The following is a 16,709-nucleotide window of genomic DNA, read 5'->3' on the forward strand; positions in this document are numbered from 1 at the left end:
GGAATACAGACTTAGATGGATTGGTCTGCAGGCGTCACGTTGCATTTGCAGAGCCCCTGATGTACCCAAACAGTACAAACCCACCACAAGTGACCCCATATTGGAAACTAGACCTCCCAAGGAACCTATCTAGATGTGTTGTGAGAACTTTGAACCCCCAAGTGTTTCACTACAGTTTATAACGCAGAGCCGCGAAAATAAAAAAAAAAATCTTATTTTTCCCACAAAAATGATTTTCAGCCCCCCACATGTTTATTTTCCCAAGGATAACAAGAGAACTTGGACCCCAAAAGTTGTTGTCCAATTTGTCCTGAGTACGCTGATACCCCATATGTTGGGGTAAACCCCTGTTTGGGCGCACCGGAGAGCTCGGAAGGGAAGGAGCACTGTTTTACTTTTTCAACGCAGAATTGGCTGGAATTGAGATCGGATGCCATGTCGCGTTTAGAGAGCCCCTGATGTGCCTGAACAGTGGAAACTCCCCAATTCTACCTGAAACCCTAATCCAAACACACCCCTAACCCTAATCCCAACGGTAACCCTAACCACACCCCTAGCCCTGACACACCCCTAATTCTAATCCCAACCGTAAATATAATCCAAACCCTAACCCTAACTTTAGCCCCAACCCTAACCCTAGCCCCAACCCTAGCCCCAACCCTAACCCTAACTTTAGCCCCAACCCTAACCCTAACTTTAACCCCAACCCTAACCCTAACTTTAGCCCCAACCCTAACCCTAGCCCTGATGGGAAAATGGAAATAAATAAAAAATTTTAATTTTATTATTTTTCCCTAACTAAGGGGGTGATGAAGGGGGGGTTGATTTACTTTTATATCGTTTTTTATATCGGATTTTTATGATTGGCAGCCGTCACACACTAAAATACGCTTTTTTATAGCAAAAAAGTTTTTGCGTCTCCACATTTTGAGACCTATAATTTTTCCATATTTTGGTCCAGAGTCATGTGAGGTCTTGTTTTTTGCGGGAGGAGTTGATGTTTTTATTGGTAACATTTTTGGACACGTGACAGTTTTTGATCACTTTTTATTCCGAATATTGTGAGGCAGAATGACCAAAAACCAGCTATTCATGAATTTCTTTTGGGGGAGGCGTTTATACCGTTCCGCGTTTGGTAAAGTGGATGAAGCAGTTTTATTCTTCGGGTCAGTACGATTACAGCGATACCTCATTTATATCATTTTTTTATGTTTTGGCGCTTTTATACGATAAAAACTATTTTATAGAAAAATTATTTTGGCATCGCTTTATTCTCAGGACTATAACTTTTTTATTTTTTTGCTTATTATGCTTTGTGGCGGCTCGTTTTCAGCGGTATCATGGTTATTTATATCCGTCTTTTTGATCGCGTGTTATTCCACTTTTTGTTCGGCGGTATGATAAAGCGTTTTTTGGCTCTTTTTTTTTCTTACCGTGTTCACTGAACGGGTTAACTAGTGGGACAGTTTTATAGGTCGGGTCTTTACGGACGCGGCGATACTAAATATGTGTACATTTATTGTTTTTTTGTTTGTTTTTTTAGATAAAGAAATGTATTTATGGGAATAATATTTTTTTATTTATTTAGTAATTTTTTTTTTTTTTTTTTTTTTTTTTTTTTTTTACACATGTGGAATTTTTTTTTTTTTACTTTTTTACTTTGTCCCAGGGGGGGACATCACAGATCGCCGATCTTACAGTTTGCACAGCACTCTGTAAGATCGGCGATCTCACTGACATCGCTGCAGGCTTACCAGCACCTGCAGGCGACCCGGAAGTACTCCCTGCAGGACCCGGATGCAGCCCCGCGGCCATTTTGGATCCAGGGACTGCAGGGAGAAGACGCTCTGTACACGGTGAGTACATCACCGTGTACCGATCGTCTCAGGGAAGCACGCAGGGAGCCCCCTCCCTGCGCGATGCTTCCCTGTACCGCCGGCACATCGCGATCATGTTTGATCGCGGTGTGCCGGGGGTTAATGTGCCGGGAGCAGTCCGTGACCGCTCCTGGCACATACTGCCGGATGTCAGCTGCGATAGTCAGCTGACACCCGGCCGCAATCGGCCGCGCTCCCTCCGTGAGCGCGGCCGATCGCATATGACGTACTATCCCGTCACTGGGAATTAAGTCCCAGGTGACCAGGACGGGATAGTACGTCATATGGGATTAAGGGGTTAAAATCTGAAATGTTGGCCTACTGAAAGGTATATCCAGTAAATGCACTCAATACTTGGTCGGGGCTCCTTTTGCATCAATTACTGCATCAATGCGGCGTAGCATGTAGGCGATCAGCCTGTGGCACTGCTGAGGTGTTATGGAAGCCCAGGTTGCTTTGATAGCAGCCTCAGCTCGTCTGCATTGTTAGGTCTGGTGTATCATCTTCCTCTTGACAATACCTGGTCAGGCGAGTTTGCTGGCCAATCAAGCACACTGATACTGTTGTTTTTAAACCAGGTATTGGTACTTTTGGCAGTGTGGACAGGTGCCAAGTCCTGCTGGAGAACTGGAGAAAGAAATTTCCAACTCCAAAAAGCTTGTTGGCAGAGGGAAGAATGAAGTGCTCTAAAATTTCCTGGTAGACGGCTGCGATGACTTTGGCCTTGATAAAACACAGTAGACCTACACCAGCTAATGACATAGCTCCCCAAACCATCATCGATTGTGGATACTTCACACTAGACCTCAGGCAGCTTAGATTGTGTGCCTCTCCACTCTTCCTCCAGACTCTGGGACATTGATTTCCAACTGAAATGCAAAATTTACTTTCTTTGTGGAGTGTGTCAATGTCTTCTGAACATCTGTCAAGTCAGCAGTCTTCCCCATGATTGTGGAGCCTACTGAAACAGACTAAGGGACCTTTGTAAATGCTTAGGAAGCCTTTGCAGGTGTTTTTTGTTAAGTTATTCTAAGTTATTGGCTGCTATCAAAGCAACCTGGGCTTCCATAACACCTCAGCAGTGCCACAGGCCGATCGCCTCCATGCCACGCCGCATTGATGCAAAAGGAGCCCCAACCAAGTATTGAGTGCATTTACTGAACATACATTTCAGTAGGCCATCATTTCTGATTTTAAAATAATTTTTTCAAGCTGGTGTTATAAGTATTCTAATTTACTGAGATAATGACTTTTGGGTTTTCATTGTCTGTAAGCCATAATCATCAATATTAACAGAAAAATACTTGAAATACATCACTCTGTTTGTATCAACTATTTAATACATGAGTTTCACTTTTTGTATTGAAAAACTGAAATAAATTAACTTTTGGAAGAGATTCTAATTTTGTGAGAAGCACCTGTATCTGCAAAAGAAATATTTTTTATTCATATAGCACCAACATATTCTGCAGCACTTTACAATTAAAGAAAAAGCTAAAAATATTAAAAAAAAAAAAAAAAAATTGTTAAAAAAAAAGATTTACTAAATGAAAATAAAAAAAAAATTACTGAGTTCCCGCAACTATATGACACTAACCCTGACTACATTCAGTAAAAAAGTACTGTAGTATTCACCGGTTACTACAGTACATTTTAACTATCCCTAATCTAGTTCAATCAAGTAATCTAAGTTTCTTTCTTTTTTTGACAAAAGAATAAACAACCAGAGGCCGATCAGTAATGTTAGGCTGCCGTCATACTATCAGTATTTGGTCAGTATTTTACATCAGTATTTGTTAACCAAAACCAGGAGTGGAACAAATAGAAGAAAAGTATAACAGAAACATATGCATTACTTCTGGATTTATCACCCACTCCTGGTTTTGGCTGAGAAATACTGATGTAAAATACTGACAAAATACTGCTAGTGTGACGGCAGCCTTAGTCACCGACCAGTGCTCAACAGCTGTAGGACAAACGCACAGATGTGGTGCACAAGCAGGAGAAAAAAAAATCCTTGCCAGAAGCAAGGTTGCCAATCATTGATGTACATTTGATCAGCTGCTCGGCGGCTGTAGGACACATGCACAGAGTTGATCTTAAAAAACAGTCCTGGAAAACAAAGCATGAGTGCCGATCAGTGATTTGTGTCACTGATCAGCACTCAACAGCTGCGGGATGTGCGGGGGAAAAAAAGTCAACCAATCAAGTACTGTTTAGCAATCGGCGGCAGAGGGGGTTGGGGGTGGCTAGGAAAAATCTGTGATCAGGAGTGGCTTCATTCTTGAATCACAACACCAGCAGTAGTGATGGCACAGGCTTGAAAAAGTCTTTGGCACCAGAAGACCAGCACACCACAATAGATAGCACTATGACCGCTCTGCAGCTAGAATGAGGATGTGCAAGGCGGTCATAGTGGGGACAGACCACATCTGTGTACTCTGACTGGTGCGATTGGCATCATCATCCAATCACACAAATCAGAGCTGGCCCTAGTAACGCTATCATTGCTAGACTCCAGCCTTTGATTGGTGCAGTTATCAGACCGATCATAGGCTGGACATCAGTGTTTCACACAATTTCATTGCCAGAAAAAGTTGTAATTGGATGTTCAAAATTGCAATTGTAGTTGCAGGGCAAGATGCAACACTAACCAAACACCATCAAGACCAAGGAGATCTCCAAGAAAGTCAGAGACAAAGTTGACAAGACGTACAAGTCAGGGTTGGGTTATAAAAAAAAAAAAAAATAATAATAATCTCTGATGATCCTCCGAAGGCACCATCAAATGCATTATCATCAAATCAGAAAGAACAAGGTACCACAACAAACCTGCCAAGAGAGGGCTGCTCACCAAAACTCTCAGCCCGGGCAAGGCGAGCATTAATCAGAGAGGTAGAACAGAGCTTAAAAGGTTAAAAGGTAACCCTGAAGAAGCTAGATAGTCCCCAAGCAGAGACTAGAATATCTGTCCATACAACCACAATAAGCTATACGCTCCACAGAGGTGGCCTTTATGGAAAGGTGGGGAAAAAAAGCCTTTACTTACACACACAAAAAAAAAAAAATTATAAAGCTTGTTTTGAGTTTGCCAAAAGACATGTTAGAGACTACACAAATGTATGGAAGAAGGTGCTGTGGTTAGAGGAGACCAAAACTGAACTTTTTGGCCACCAAGGTAAATGCTATGTCTGGCGCCAAAGCAGAATAGCTCATCACTCCAAGGACACCATCCCCACAGTGAAACATGCTGGTGGCAGCATCATGCTGTGGGCATAGGGACAGGGAGAATGGTATGAGTTGAGGGGAAGATGGATGGTGCGAAAAATAGGTATATTCTTTAGAAAAACCTGTTTCAGTCTGTCAGTAATTTGAGACTAAATAGAAATTTTGAAAAAAAATGGACTTATTCTGCGCTGCTGAATAACTGAAGATCCGGGTATATTAAATAAAATGTGGCTTTATTCAACGCCTTTCAAAGTACTGAGACTTTTTCAGAAATACCACATCTTCAGTTATTCAGCAGCGCAGAATAAGTCCACGTTTTTTTCCCAATTTCTATTTATCTGGTGGCCGTTACTGGACCTGTGAATCTCCTATAAACTTAATTTATAGCTCCATCTGGTGAGTGCAATTTGATTGTTTTAAAACAATAATATTTTGGATAAGACCCTATTTGTGCTATTTTCTCTAGCAGCACCTACTTAGTAATTTAAGACTGACGGAGGTTCACCTTCCAACAAGACAATAGCCCAAAGCATACTGCTAAAGTAACATTCGAGTGGTTTAAGGGGAAATGTGTAAATGATTTGGAGTGGCCTATTCCAAGTCCAGTCCTTAATCCAAATGAGAATCTGTGGTCAGACTTGAACATTGCTGTTCACCAGAGGAAACCATCTAACGTGAAGGATTTGGAGCAAATTTGCCTAGAGGAATGGGTAAAAATCCCAGTGGCAAGATATGGAAATCTCAGACTTATCCAAAGAGACTTGCAGCTGTAATTGCCGCAAAAGGAGGCTCTACAAAGTACTGATTTTAGGGGGGTGAATAGTTATGCACAATGAAGTTTTCAGTTATTTTGTCTTACTTTATTTGCTTCACAATACAAAGAAACCTAAAATGTTCAGTTTCACAGTTGGAGGCACGTTCCTCACAAGAACTGATGAAAACTCTCAAAAAAGAAACAAAGCCTGTGAAATGCCAGGTTGTGAGGTTCCAAAAACACGAAAAATGCCAAGGGAAGGGGGAAGAGTTTAAAAAACTTTCACAAGACACTGTGTACTGCTTACATACAGTGGGGCAAAAAAGTATTTAGTCAGTCAGCAATAGTGCAAGTTCCACCACTTAAAAAGATGAGAGGCGTCTGTAATTTACATCATAGGTAGACCTCAACTATGGGAGACAAACTGAGAAAAAAAAATCCAGAAAATCACATTGTCTGTTTTTTTGTATAAATCATTTTTATTGGTCACAGCAATAAAGAATAAAGGTAAACAGTACAAACTGATAAATCTGTGCAATGATAGGCAGTAATTTTAAATCGAACAGGAAGAGCATAGTTACATTTATGTCTTACGATATAATTTTCTAATTAATAATGCTCTTGACTATCCCGAAATTATGGGTTAATAACAATAAAGAACTACCGGGATAGTTGGTAACAATTATTAAATTCCTTTGTAGATATTTAAAATACAATATGAAAATCAAAACTGGATATGAGGAGGACATACATAGAAAGTAAGAAAGAGGAAAGAAAAGAGGGTAGAAAGAAGAAGAAGAGAGGGGTGGATGAGGGGGTGGGGAATTCAGGGAAGGAGTGTGGCTGCCCCCGTAGCCCAGCGGACAAGACGCAACATTGTCTGTTTTTTAACATTTTATTTGCATATTATGGTGGAAAATAAGTATTTGGTCAGAAACAAAATTTCATCTCAATACTTTGTAATATATCCTTTGTTGGCAATGACAGAGGTCAAACGTTTTCTGTAAGTCTTCACAAGGTTGCCACACACTGTTGTTGGTATGTTGACCCATTCCTCCATGCAGATCTCCTCTAGAGCAGTGATGTTTTTGGCTTTTCTATGGCAACACGGACTTTCAACTCCCTCCAAAGGTTTTCTATAGGGTTGAGATCTGGAGACTGGCTAGGCCACTCCAGGACCTTGAAATGCTTCTTACGAAGCCACTCCTTCGTTGCCCTGGCGGTGTGCTTTGGATCATTGTCATGTTGAAAGACCCAGCCATGTTTCATCTTCAATGCCCTTGCTGACGGAAGGAGGTTTGCACTCAAAATCTCACGATACATGGCCCCATTCATTCTTTCATGTACCCGGATCAGTCGTCCTGGCCCCTTTGCAGAGAAACAGCCCCAAAGCATGATGTTTCCACCACCATGCTTTACAGTAGGTATGGTGTTTGATGGATGCAACTCAGTATTCTTTTTCCTCCAAACACGACAAGTTGTGTTTCTACCAAACAGTTCCAGTTTGGTTTCATCAGACCATAGGACATTCTCCCAAAACTCCTCTGGATCATCCAAATGCTCTCTAGCAAACTTCAGACGGGCCCGGACGTGTACTGGCTTAAGCAGTGGGACACGTCTGGCACTGCAGGATCTGAGTCCATGGTGGCGTAGTGTGTTACTTATGGTAGGCCTTGTTACATTGGTCCCAGCTCTCTGCAATTCATTCACTAGGTCCCCCCGCGTGGTTCTGGGATTTTTGTTCACCGTTCTTGTGATCATTCTGACCCCACGGGGTGGGATTTTGCGTGGAGCCCCAGATCGAGGGAGATTATCAGTGGTCTTGTAGGTCTTCCATTTTCTAATTATTGCTCCCACTGTTGATTTCTTCACTCCAAGCTGGTTGGCTATTGCAGATTCAGTCTTCCCAGCCTGGTGCAGGGCTACAATTTTGTTTCTGGTGTCCTTTTACAGCTCTTTGGTCTTCACCATAGTGGAGTTTGGAGTCAGACTGTTTGAGGGTGTGCACAGGTGTCTTTTTATACTGATAACAAGTTTAAACAGGTGCCATTACTACAGGTAATGAGTGGAGGAAAGAGGAGACTCTTAAAGAAGAAGTTACAGGTCTGTGAGAGCCAGAAATCTTGATTGTTTGTTTCTGACCAAATACTTATTTTCCACCATAATATGCAAATAAAATGTTAAAAAAACAGACAATGTGATTTTCTGGATTTTTTTTTCTCAGTTTGTCTCCCATAGTTGAGGTCTACCTATGATGTAAATTACAGACGCCTCTCATCTTTTTAAGTGGTGGAACTTGCACTATTGCTGACTGACTAAATACTTTTTTGCCCCACTGTAAGTATACCTAATGATGGTTCTGGAAGCCTTAGGGTGCGTGTCCACGGTCCAGATTGTCGGCGCTTTGGATGGAAAACCCGCTCCGCCCAAAGCGCCGCCCCCTTCTGTACGCGCGGTGATTCCGGATGTGTTCGTTGCACACATCCGGAATCTCCGCACCCCATACATAGGACACTTATTTACCTTGCTGCGATGTAGCGTGACCGCAAGGTAAACAGACATGCTGGCTTCTAAAAAATGCACCGCATGTCCGTAAACACAGGGCCGCTGGATGTGTGTTCGCATGCATAGTGGAGACGGGATTTCATAAAATTCCCTCCACTATGCTGTAACATCTGGACGCTGCGGGTTGAATGCTGTGGTTGTACGCAGTGTTCAATCTGCAGCTAATCTGGATGTAATCTGGCCAGTGGACACATACCCTAGACTGCTATAAGTATGGGTATGTGCACACGCTGCGGATTTTGCTGCGGATCCGCTGCGGATTTGACGCTGCGGATCCGCAGCAGTTTTCCCTAAAGGTACCTTCACACTGTGCTCTGCTTTACGGCTGGCCGGCGCTTACACAGTGCAGGGAAGCTGACGCCGGGGGACGCGACAGACAACGGAATGTAAGTATGTAGTGTTTGTTTTTGTTTTTTTCACATTTACAATGGTAACCAGGGAAAACATGGGCTTACTAAGCGCGGCCCTGCGCTTAGTAACCCGATGTTTACCCTGGTTACCTGGGGACTTCGGCATCGTTGGTCGCTGGAGAGCTGTCTGTGTGACAGCTCTCCAGCGACCACACAACGACTAAACAGCGACGATGCAGCGATCGGCATCGTTGTCTATATCGCTGCAGCGTCGCTTAATGTGACGGTACCTTAAGTTTACAGTACCATGTAAACCTATGGGAAAAAAAAAACGCTGTGCAAATGCTGCAAAAAAATCCGTGCGGAAAACGCTGCGGATTATTTTCCGCAGCATGTCCATTCTTAGTGCGGATTCCGCAGCGGTTTTACAACTGCACCAATAGGAAACTGCAGTTGAAAATCCGCAGTGGAATCCGCAGAAGAAACCGCAATAAAATCCGCAGTGAAAACCGCAGTGGTTTTGCACTGCGGATTTTTGAAATCCGCTGCGGAAAAATCTGCAGCAAAATCCGCAGCGTGGGCACATACCCTTACAGCACAGAATGACTGCTCAAATCAAGTACAGGCACTCTGTGCACCATTGGCATGGTCAAATATTTACACCATCCCGCCTACTTGTTTTTTTATTTATTTATTTTACTCACTTATATAGCGCCATAATTCCACAGTGCTCTACAGACATTATCGGCACTGTCTTCATTGAGGCTCACAATCTAAATTCCCTATCAGTATGTCTTTTGTCTTTGGAATGTGGGAGGAAACCGGAAAACCCGGAGGAAACCCACGCAAACACGGGGAGAACATGCAAACTCCTTGCAGATGTTGTCCTTGATGGTATTTGAACTCTGGACCCCAGCGCTGAAAGGCTGCAGTGCTAACCACTGAGCCACCGTGCAGCCCTGTTATACATGTAGCCTAGATCAGACAGTTATTTAACCCCTTAGCGACCGCCGATACGCCTTTTAACAGCGGCCGCTAAAGGTACTTAAACCGCAGCGCCGTTAATTAACGGCGCTGTGGAAAAAGTAAATAGCGCCCCCCAGAGTCGGATTTTCTCCGGGGTCTCGGCTGCCGGGGATAGCCGAGACCCCAGAGAACATGATTCGGGGGGGGGTTTACCGACCCCGCTTTTGCGATCGCCGGTAATTAACCGTTTACCGGCGATCGCAAAAAAAAAAAAAAAAAACGTGATTTCTTTTTAATTTCTCTGTCCTCCGATGTGATCGCACATCAGAGGACAGAGAAAAGGGGTCCCCGATCACCCCCCGATACTCACCTGTCTCCCCCGGTGCTCCCCGTGGCTCCCGAAATGGCGGGCGCATGCGCACTGCGCCGGCCAGCTCCGGGAGAATCTTTGGGGTCTCGGCTACCGGGGGTAGCCGAGACCCCAAAGAGCATGAACGGGGTCGGTTTTACCGACCCCTGCTTTGTGATCGCCGGTAATTAACTGTTTACCGGCGACCGCAAAAAAAAAAAAAAAGCAAAGTGTAATTCTCTGTCCTCTGATGTGATCGCACATCAGAGAACAGAGAAATAGGGGGATTCGGGGACCCTATTATACCTACCGGTGTCCCTGGGTCCTCCTGCTGCTCCTCCTGGCCGCCGGCGTCTTCTGGGGAAAAGAAAATGGCGGGCGCATGCGCAGTGCGCCCGCCATCTGTCTCCATCTGCCGGCCGGCAGAAGAGCAGTTGGGGCTAAAATTAGGGTTAGGGCTAGGGTTAGGGCTAGGATTAGGGTTAGGGCTAGGGTTAGGGCTAGGGCTAAATTTAGGGTTAGGGTTGGGGCTAAATTTAGGGTTAAGCTTCTTTCACACTTGCATTGCGACGGCCCCGTACCGACGTATCGGCCCGACATACCGACGCACGTTGTGAAAATTGTGCACAACGTGGGCAGCGGATGTAGTTTTTCAACGCATCCGCTGCCCAATCTATGTCCTGGGGAGGAGGGGGCGGAGTTACGGCCACCCATGCACGGTCAGAAATGGCAGATGTGACGTACAAAAAAACATTACATTGAACTTTTTTTGTGCTGACGGTCCGCCAAAACACTGATCCAGTGCATGACGGACGCGACGTGTGGTCATCTGTCACGATCCGTCGGCTATACAAGTCTATGGGCAAAAAACGCATCCTGCGGGCACATTTGCAGGATCCGTTTCTTGTCCAAAACGACGGATTGCGACGGATGCCAAACGACGCAAGTGTGAAAGTAGCCTTAGGGCTAGGGTTAGGGTTGGGGCTAAAGTTAGGGCTAGGGTTGGGGCTAAGGTTAGGGTTAGAGTTGGGATTAGGGTTAGGGTTTGGATTAGGGTTGGTATTAGGGTTAGGGTTGGCATTGGGGTTAGGTTTGGGATTAGGGTTAGGTTTGAGGTTAGGGTTGAGATTAGGATTAGCGGTGTGTTGGATTTAGGGTTTTGATTATGGTTATGGTTAGGGTTGACATTAGGGTTGTTTTGGGGTAAGGGTTGTGATTATCGTTAGGGTTAGTGATTAGGATTATGGATCAGGTTGGGATTAGGGTTAGGGGTGTGTTGGGGTTGGAGCTAGAATTGGGGGGTTTCCACTGTTTAGGTACATCAGGGGGTCTCCAAGCACGACAGCCAATTTTGCGCTCAAAAAGTCAAATGGTGCTCCCTCCCTTCTGAGCCCTGCCGTGCGCCCAAACAGTGGGTTACCCCCACATATGGGGCATCAGCGTACTCGGGATAAATTGGACAACAACTTCTGGGGTCCAATTTCTCCTGTTACCCTTGTGAAAATAAAAACTTGGGGGCTACAAAATCTTTTTTGTGGAAAAAAAAAATATTTTTTATTTTTATGACTCTGCATTATAAACTTCTGTGAAGCACTTGGGCATTCAAAGTTCTCACCACACATATATATAAGTTCCTTGGGGGGTCTAGTTTCCAAAACGGGGTCACTTGTGGGGGGTTACTACTGTTTAGGTACATCAGGGGCTCTGCAAACGCAACATAACGCCCACAGGCCATTCTATATAAGTCTGCATTCCAAAAAGGCGCTCCTTCCATTCCGAGCTCTGCCGTGCGCCCAAACAGTGGTTTACCCCCACATATGGGGCATCAGCGTACTCAGGATAAATTGAACAACAACTTTAGTGGTCTAATTTCTCCTGTTACCCTTGTGAAAATAAAAACTTGGGGGCTAAAAAATCTTTTTTGTGGAAAAAAAAATATTTTTTATTTTCACGACTCTGCATTCTAAACTTCTGTGAAGCACTTGGGCATTCAAAGTTCTCACCACACATCTAGATAAGTTCCTTGGGGGGTCTAGTTTCCAAAATGGGGTCACTTGTGGGGGATTTCTACTGTTTAGGCACATCAGGGGCTCTCCAAATGCGACATGGCGTCCGATCTCAATTCCAGACAATTCTACATTGAAAAAGTAAAACGGCACTCCTTCTCTTCCAAGCTCTGCGGTGCGCCCAAACAGTGGTTTACCCCCACATATTGGGCATCGACGTACTCAGGAGAAATTGCACAACAACTTTTGTGGTCTAATTTCTCCTGTTACCCTTGTGAAAATAAGAATTTGTGGGCGAAAAGATCATTTTTGTGTAAACAAAAGCGATTTTTTATTTTCACGGCTCTACGTTATAAACTTCCGTGAAGCACTTGGGGGTTCAAAGTGCTCACCACACATCTAGATAAGTTCCTTAAGGGGTCTAGTTTCCAAAATGGTGTCACTTGTGGGGAGTTTCCACTGTTTAGGTACATCAGGGGCTCTCTAAACACGACATGGTGTCCGATCTCAATTCCCGCCAATTCTGCATTGAAAAAGTCAAACGGCGCTCCTTCACTTCTAAGTTCTGCCGTGCGCCCAAAAAGTGGTTTACCCCCACATATGGGGTATCGGCGTATTCAGGAGAAATTGCATAACAAAATTTATAGTTACATTTCTGTTTTTACACATGTCAAAATAAAAAAAATGGTTCTGAATTAAGAGGTTTGCAAAAAAAAGTTAAATGTTCATTTTTTCCTTCCACATTGCTTCAGTTCCTGTGAAGCACATAAAGGGTTAATAAACGTCTTGAATGTAGTTTTGAGAACCTTGAGGGGTGTAGTTTTTAGAATGGTGTCACACTTCGTTATTTTCTATCATATAGACCCCTCAAAATGACTTCAAATGTGATGTGGTCCCTAAAAAAAAAATGGTGTTGTAAAAATGAGAAATTGCTGGTCAACTTTTAACCCTTATAACTCCCTAACAAAAAAAAATTTGTTTCCAAAATTGTGCTGATGTAAAGTAGACATGTGGGAAATGTTATTTATTAACTATTTTTCGTGACATATCTCTCTGATTTAACGACATAAAAATACAAAGTTTGAAAATTGCAAAAGTTTCGCCATATTTACGTTTTTTCCATAAATAATCGCAAGTAATATCAAAGAAATGTTACCACTAACATGAAGTACAATATGTCACGAAAAAACAATCTCAGAATCAGCGGGATCCATTGAAGCGTTCCAGAGTTATAACCTCATAAAGTGACAGTGGTCAGAATTGTAAAAATTGGCTCGGTCATTAAGTACCAAATTGGCTCTGTCACTAAGGGGTTAAGCTGAAAGCACCATGATGTAGTGGCATAGACTGCGATTAGTGATGTGCCACTTACTGGGCTGTGTTTTGCGGTTTCAATACAGTGTTTCATTAGCTGATTATTCCTACACGACAAGCTGCCCACAAGCCATCTATTCCTTCCAAGCCCCGAGCACGGATTAGCAGGTTACCCGCAGAGTGGAATGAGCGGTCGGAAAACAAATGGACCAGGGAAAGCTGGGTGAAAAGCTCTCAAATGTACCTAGATAATATTAAGCGGAAATCATTCCAAAAGTATATAGATTGTGCCCATATGTAAAGGCAGCAGCAAGAGTATATCACCTATTAGAAAGCTTACGCATAGTAGGGCCAGACCGTAACAGCAACACCCCAACCCCCCCCCCCCCCCCCGGGCCGCCCCTGACGTGTTTCGCATATTCAGCTTTATCAAAGGGGAGTAGATGTCCACTTAACTTACAATTTTTGTTTTCTAGTGGGGAGAGCCTGATACTAGCATGCTCTTGACCCGTTATTTAACTTGTGTTTTTTGATTACTTCTTAATAAGTAACGTGTGCATGAGGCTTTAGAATGCCCATTCAATTTGCTGGCAGCAGGAAACCCTTATGGGTTTTGTTACAAATCTGTATTGAAAAAACACCGCAAAAATGCAATGTTAACGTTCGGTACTCTTCCTCGGCTATGGAAATAAGTTGTGCCACAATAATAATAATTTTAAAAAAATGGTCCACTTCTCATGGATGTATGGCAGACTCAGTTGTGATGCCTCTCTGGTAGAAGGAGCATAGGAAAATGCTGTTTTTAGTGAACAATCGACATATGAGCTGAATGGCTGTGCACAAATTACACATAAAATCAATTATTTTATTATCAAACATTTTTATAGCACTTTTCTCACAATGGTCTCAGTAGGAGCACAGTCTCTACAAAAGACCTTCATCTCTGTATCCCCAATGACATTATTGAGTTCAAAAAGGTCGTCCCATAAACCACATTTATTATAATGGGAAAACTGAACGATGGACACCCATAGATCATGAGAGTGTGGTCCCCAAAGTCGCCTGTGTGAATGTAGAGGTGATGCACATGTGTACTTTGTACACGAGCGCCACTTCCATACTGTGGCGCACATCTGCTCCTTTCACACAGGGAACTGTGCGCTCCCAGGTTCTGTGATCCATGTGGGTCCAACCAGCCAAACTCAGATTTGTTAGTTCTTTTATATATCATTTTCTTGACAAATATCACAAATTGTTAACATTATACCTGGCTTGCAAGACGACAATGACCAAACAGCTTGAGAACCAATTTCTCGTACAGTTCCAGTTCTTTTCAGCTGGTTAGGATCGGCACCCGGGGGAGTCTTGTTGGGTGTTGTCATTTCCAATTATCTGGAGAGAAGTTACAAATCTGCACTGTGATAACTGATGACAGAATGTTAGTACAAATACAGTAGGTCCAATACCCCTCCACAGAGAGAGAGAATTTTAGTCTAAGAAGAGGTTTCACATGCACCCATTCAGATGGAGACGTTTATTCTCAGCGAGGTAAGGCAAGCGTAGGACCTGGTATAAGAGAGATGCCGTAAGGGGCTACCAGGTACACATAAAATTGGCCATTTTTATGCGCTAAATGCTCTCATTTTTCATATTTCTAGTGCAGTAATGCAGTTCAAATTTCGTATTTCAAGTTTGTATGTTCTAGCGCTGCAGTGTGCTGCCTTATTTACTTAACTATATGCGAGTTGGCGACTCTAGGTTCAGCACCTGTTCACACTCAGTCTATGTTTGGATGTGCAGGTCAGGTTTTTGAAATGTACAAATGATCAGGTCCTGTACAGGATATCAATCTAGTTAACATGTTTTGTTTCTTCCTCCTTCTCCTGGCAGCTGCAGCAATACAAGTTACATTACTGCTTGCTCTGCGGTTGCCATGGTAGCATCTATTGTAAACCAATTTGTATAGGTACCTTTGTGCAGAGAATTTGCTGAAACATACAGATTTGAGTCTTGCTGAAAGATAGTTTAGAGCTGAGACATGCATTACCTGAGAGAATGAAGAGGCTACACCTCTTCTGATTCTGTCTGCTTCAATTGGGTGAGACCCTGTAGTAAACAAGTTGCAAAGTGTTCTATTCCCAAAGATTGGAGGGACTTATAAATGTCATGTTTCCTGCTTGCTGCCTAGATTACTGGCCACCTCTGCAGTCTATGAGGGGTGGTTGGTCTCCTAGGTAAGGAGCACAGCACTTACAAGCTCTTTCTGAGCCAGAATCAGTTTACCTACTCTGACACTCCACAAAGCTGCTTCTTAAAGGGACACTGTCACCTGAATTTGGAGGGAACAATCTTCAGCCATGGAGGCGGGGTTTTCGGGTGTTTGATTCACCCTTTCCTTACCCGCTGGCTGCAATATTGGATTGAAGTTCATTCTCTGTCCTCCATAGTACACGCGTGCGCAAGGCAAGATTGCCTTATGCAGGCATGTACTACGGAGGACAGAGAATGAACTTCAATCCAATATTGCAGCCAGCGGGTAAGGAAAGGGTGAATCAAACACCCAAAAACCCCGCCTCCATGGCTGAAGATTGTTCCCTCCAAATTCAGGTGACAGTGTCCCTTTAAAGGAACTGATGAGCACGTAGGTAGGATCCAAGTTAAAGGGACACTGTCACCTGGATTTGGAGGGAACAATCTTCAGCCATGGAGGCGGGGTTTTCGGGTGTTTGATTCACCCTTTCCTTACCCGCTGGCTGCATGCTGGCTGCAATATTGGATTGAAGTTCATTCTCTGTCCTCTGTAGTACATGACTGCACAAAGTAATCTTGCCTTGCGCAGGCGTGTACTATGGAGGACAGAGAATGAACTTCAATCCAATATTGCAGCCAGCATGCAGCCAGCAGCTAAGGAAAGGGTGAATCAAAAACCCAAAAACCCCACCTCCATGGCTGAAGATTGTTCCCTCCAAATCCAGGTGACCGTGTCCCTTTAAAGAAGGTGGCTTCACCATCCAACTTGCTTTAATATGACATCAAAAATTCAGAAACAGCAAACTGACTAGGATTTCAGCCATCTATGTTTGGTTCTGAAACGATGCAGCATTTCTGAGAAAAGCATACTGTGAAAGCTGCTGGAACCGAGCCACACGAATGACTAGTTGAAAAGGCAGACACCTGCTAGCTTCTCCACGCCTGCTGCTAATGACTGACAGGGCTCCCCCTGCACAGGAACACAGGGAGGAACCAGTCACTCAAACAGAATGGACAGGGAGAAGCCACCAGATTGACTAGTCTCCCATG

General features: G+C 43.7%; 1 protein-coding gene across 3 annotated transcripts in view; it reads right to left on the bottom strand.

Moving 5' to 3' along the window:
* Positions 1 to 16,709, bottom strand: part of ANAPC10 (anaphase promoting complex subunit 10) — a 134,060-nt gene that overhangs the window by 113,811 nt on the left and 3,540 nt on the right. For 2 of the 3 annotated variants that reach the window (XM_069744020.1, XM_069744019.1), the window contains exon 3: positions 14,677 to 14,801. In XM_069744020.1, the coding sequence (XP_069600121.1) occupies positions 14,677 to 14,791 (115 nt within the window). In that variant the 5' untranslated portion in view covers positions 14,792 to 14,801. Of the gene's footprint in view, positions 1 to 14,676; positions 14,802 to 15,456; positions 15,518 to 16,709 lie in introns of those variants that run through there. The other variant, XM_069744021.1, reaches the window with a different exon arrangement.

Source organism: Ranitomeya imitator, chromosome 1 (genome assembly GCF_032444005.1).
Source record: "Ranitomeya imitator isolate aRanImi1 chromosome 1, aRanImi1.pri, whole genome shotgun sequence".
Taxonomy (NCBI): domain Eukaryota; kingdom Metazoa; phylum Chordata; class Amphibia; order Anura; family Dendrobatidae; genus Ranitomeya; species Ranitomeya imitator.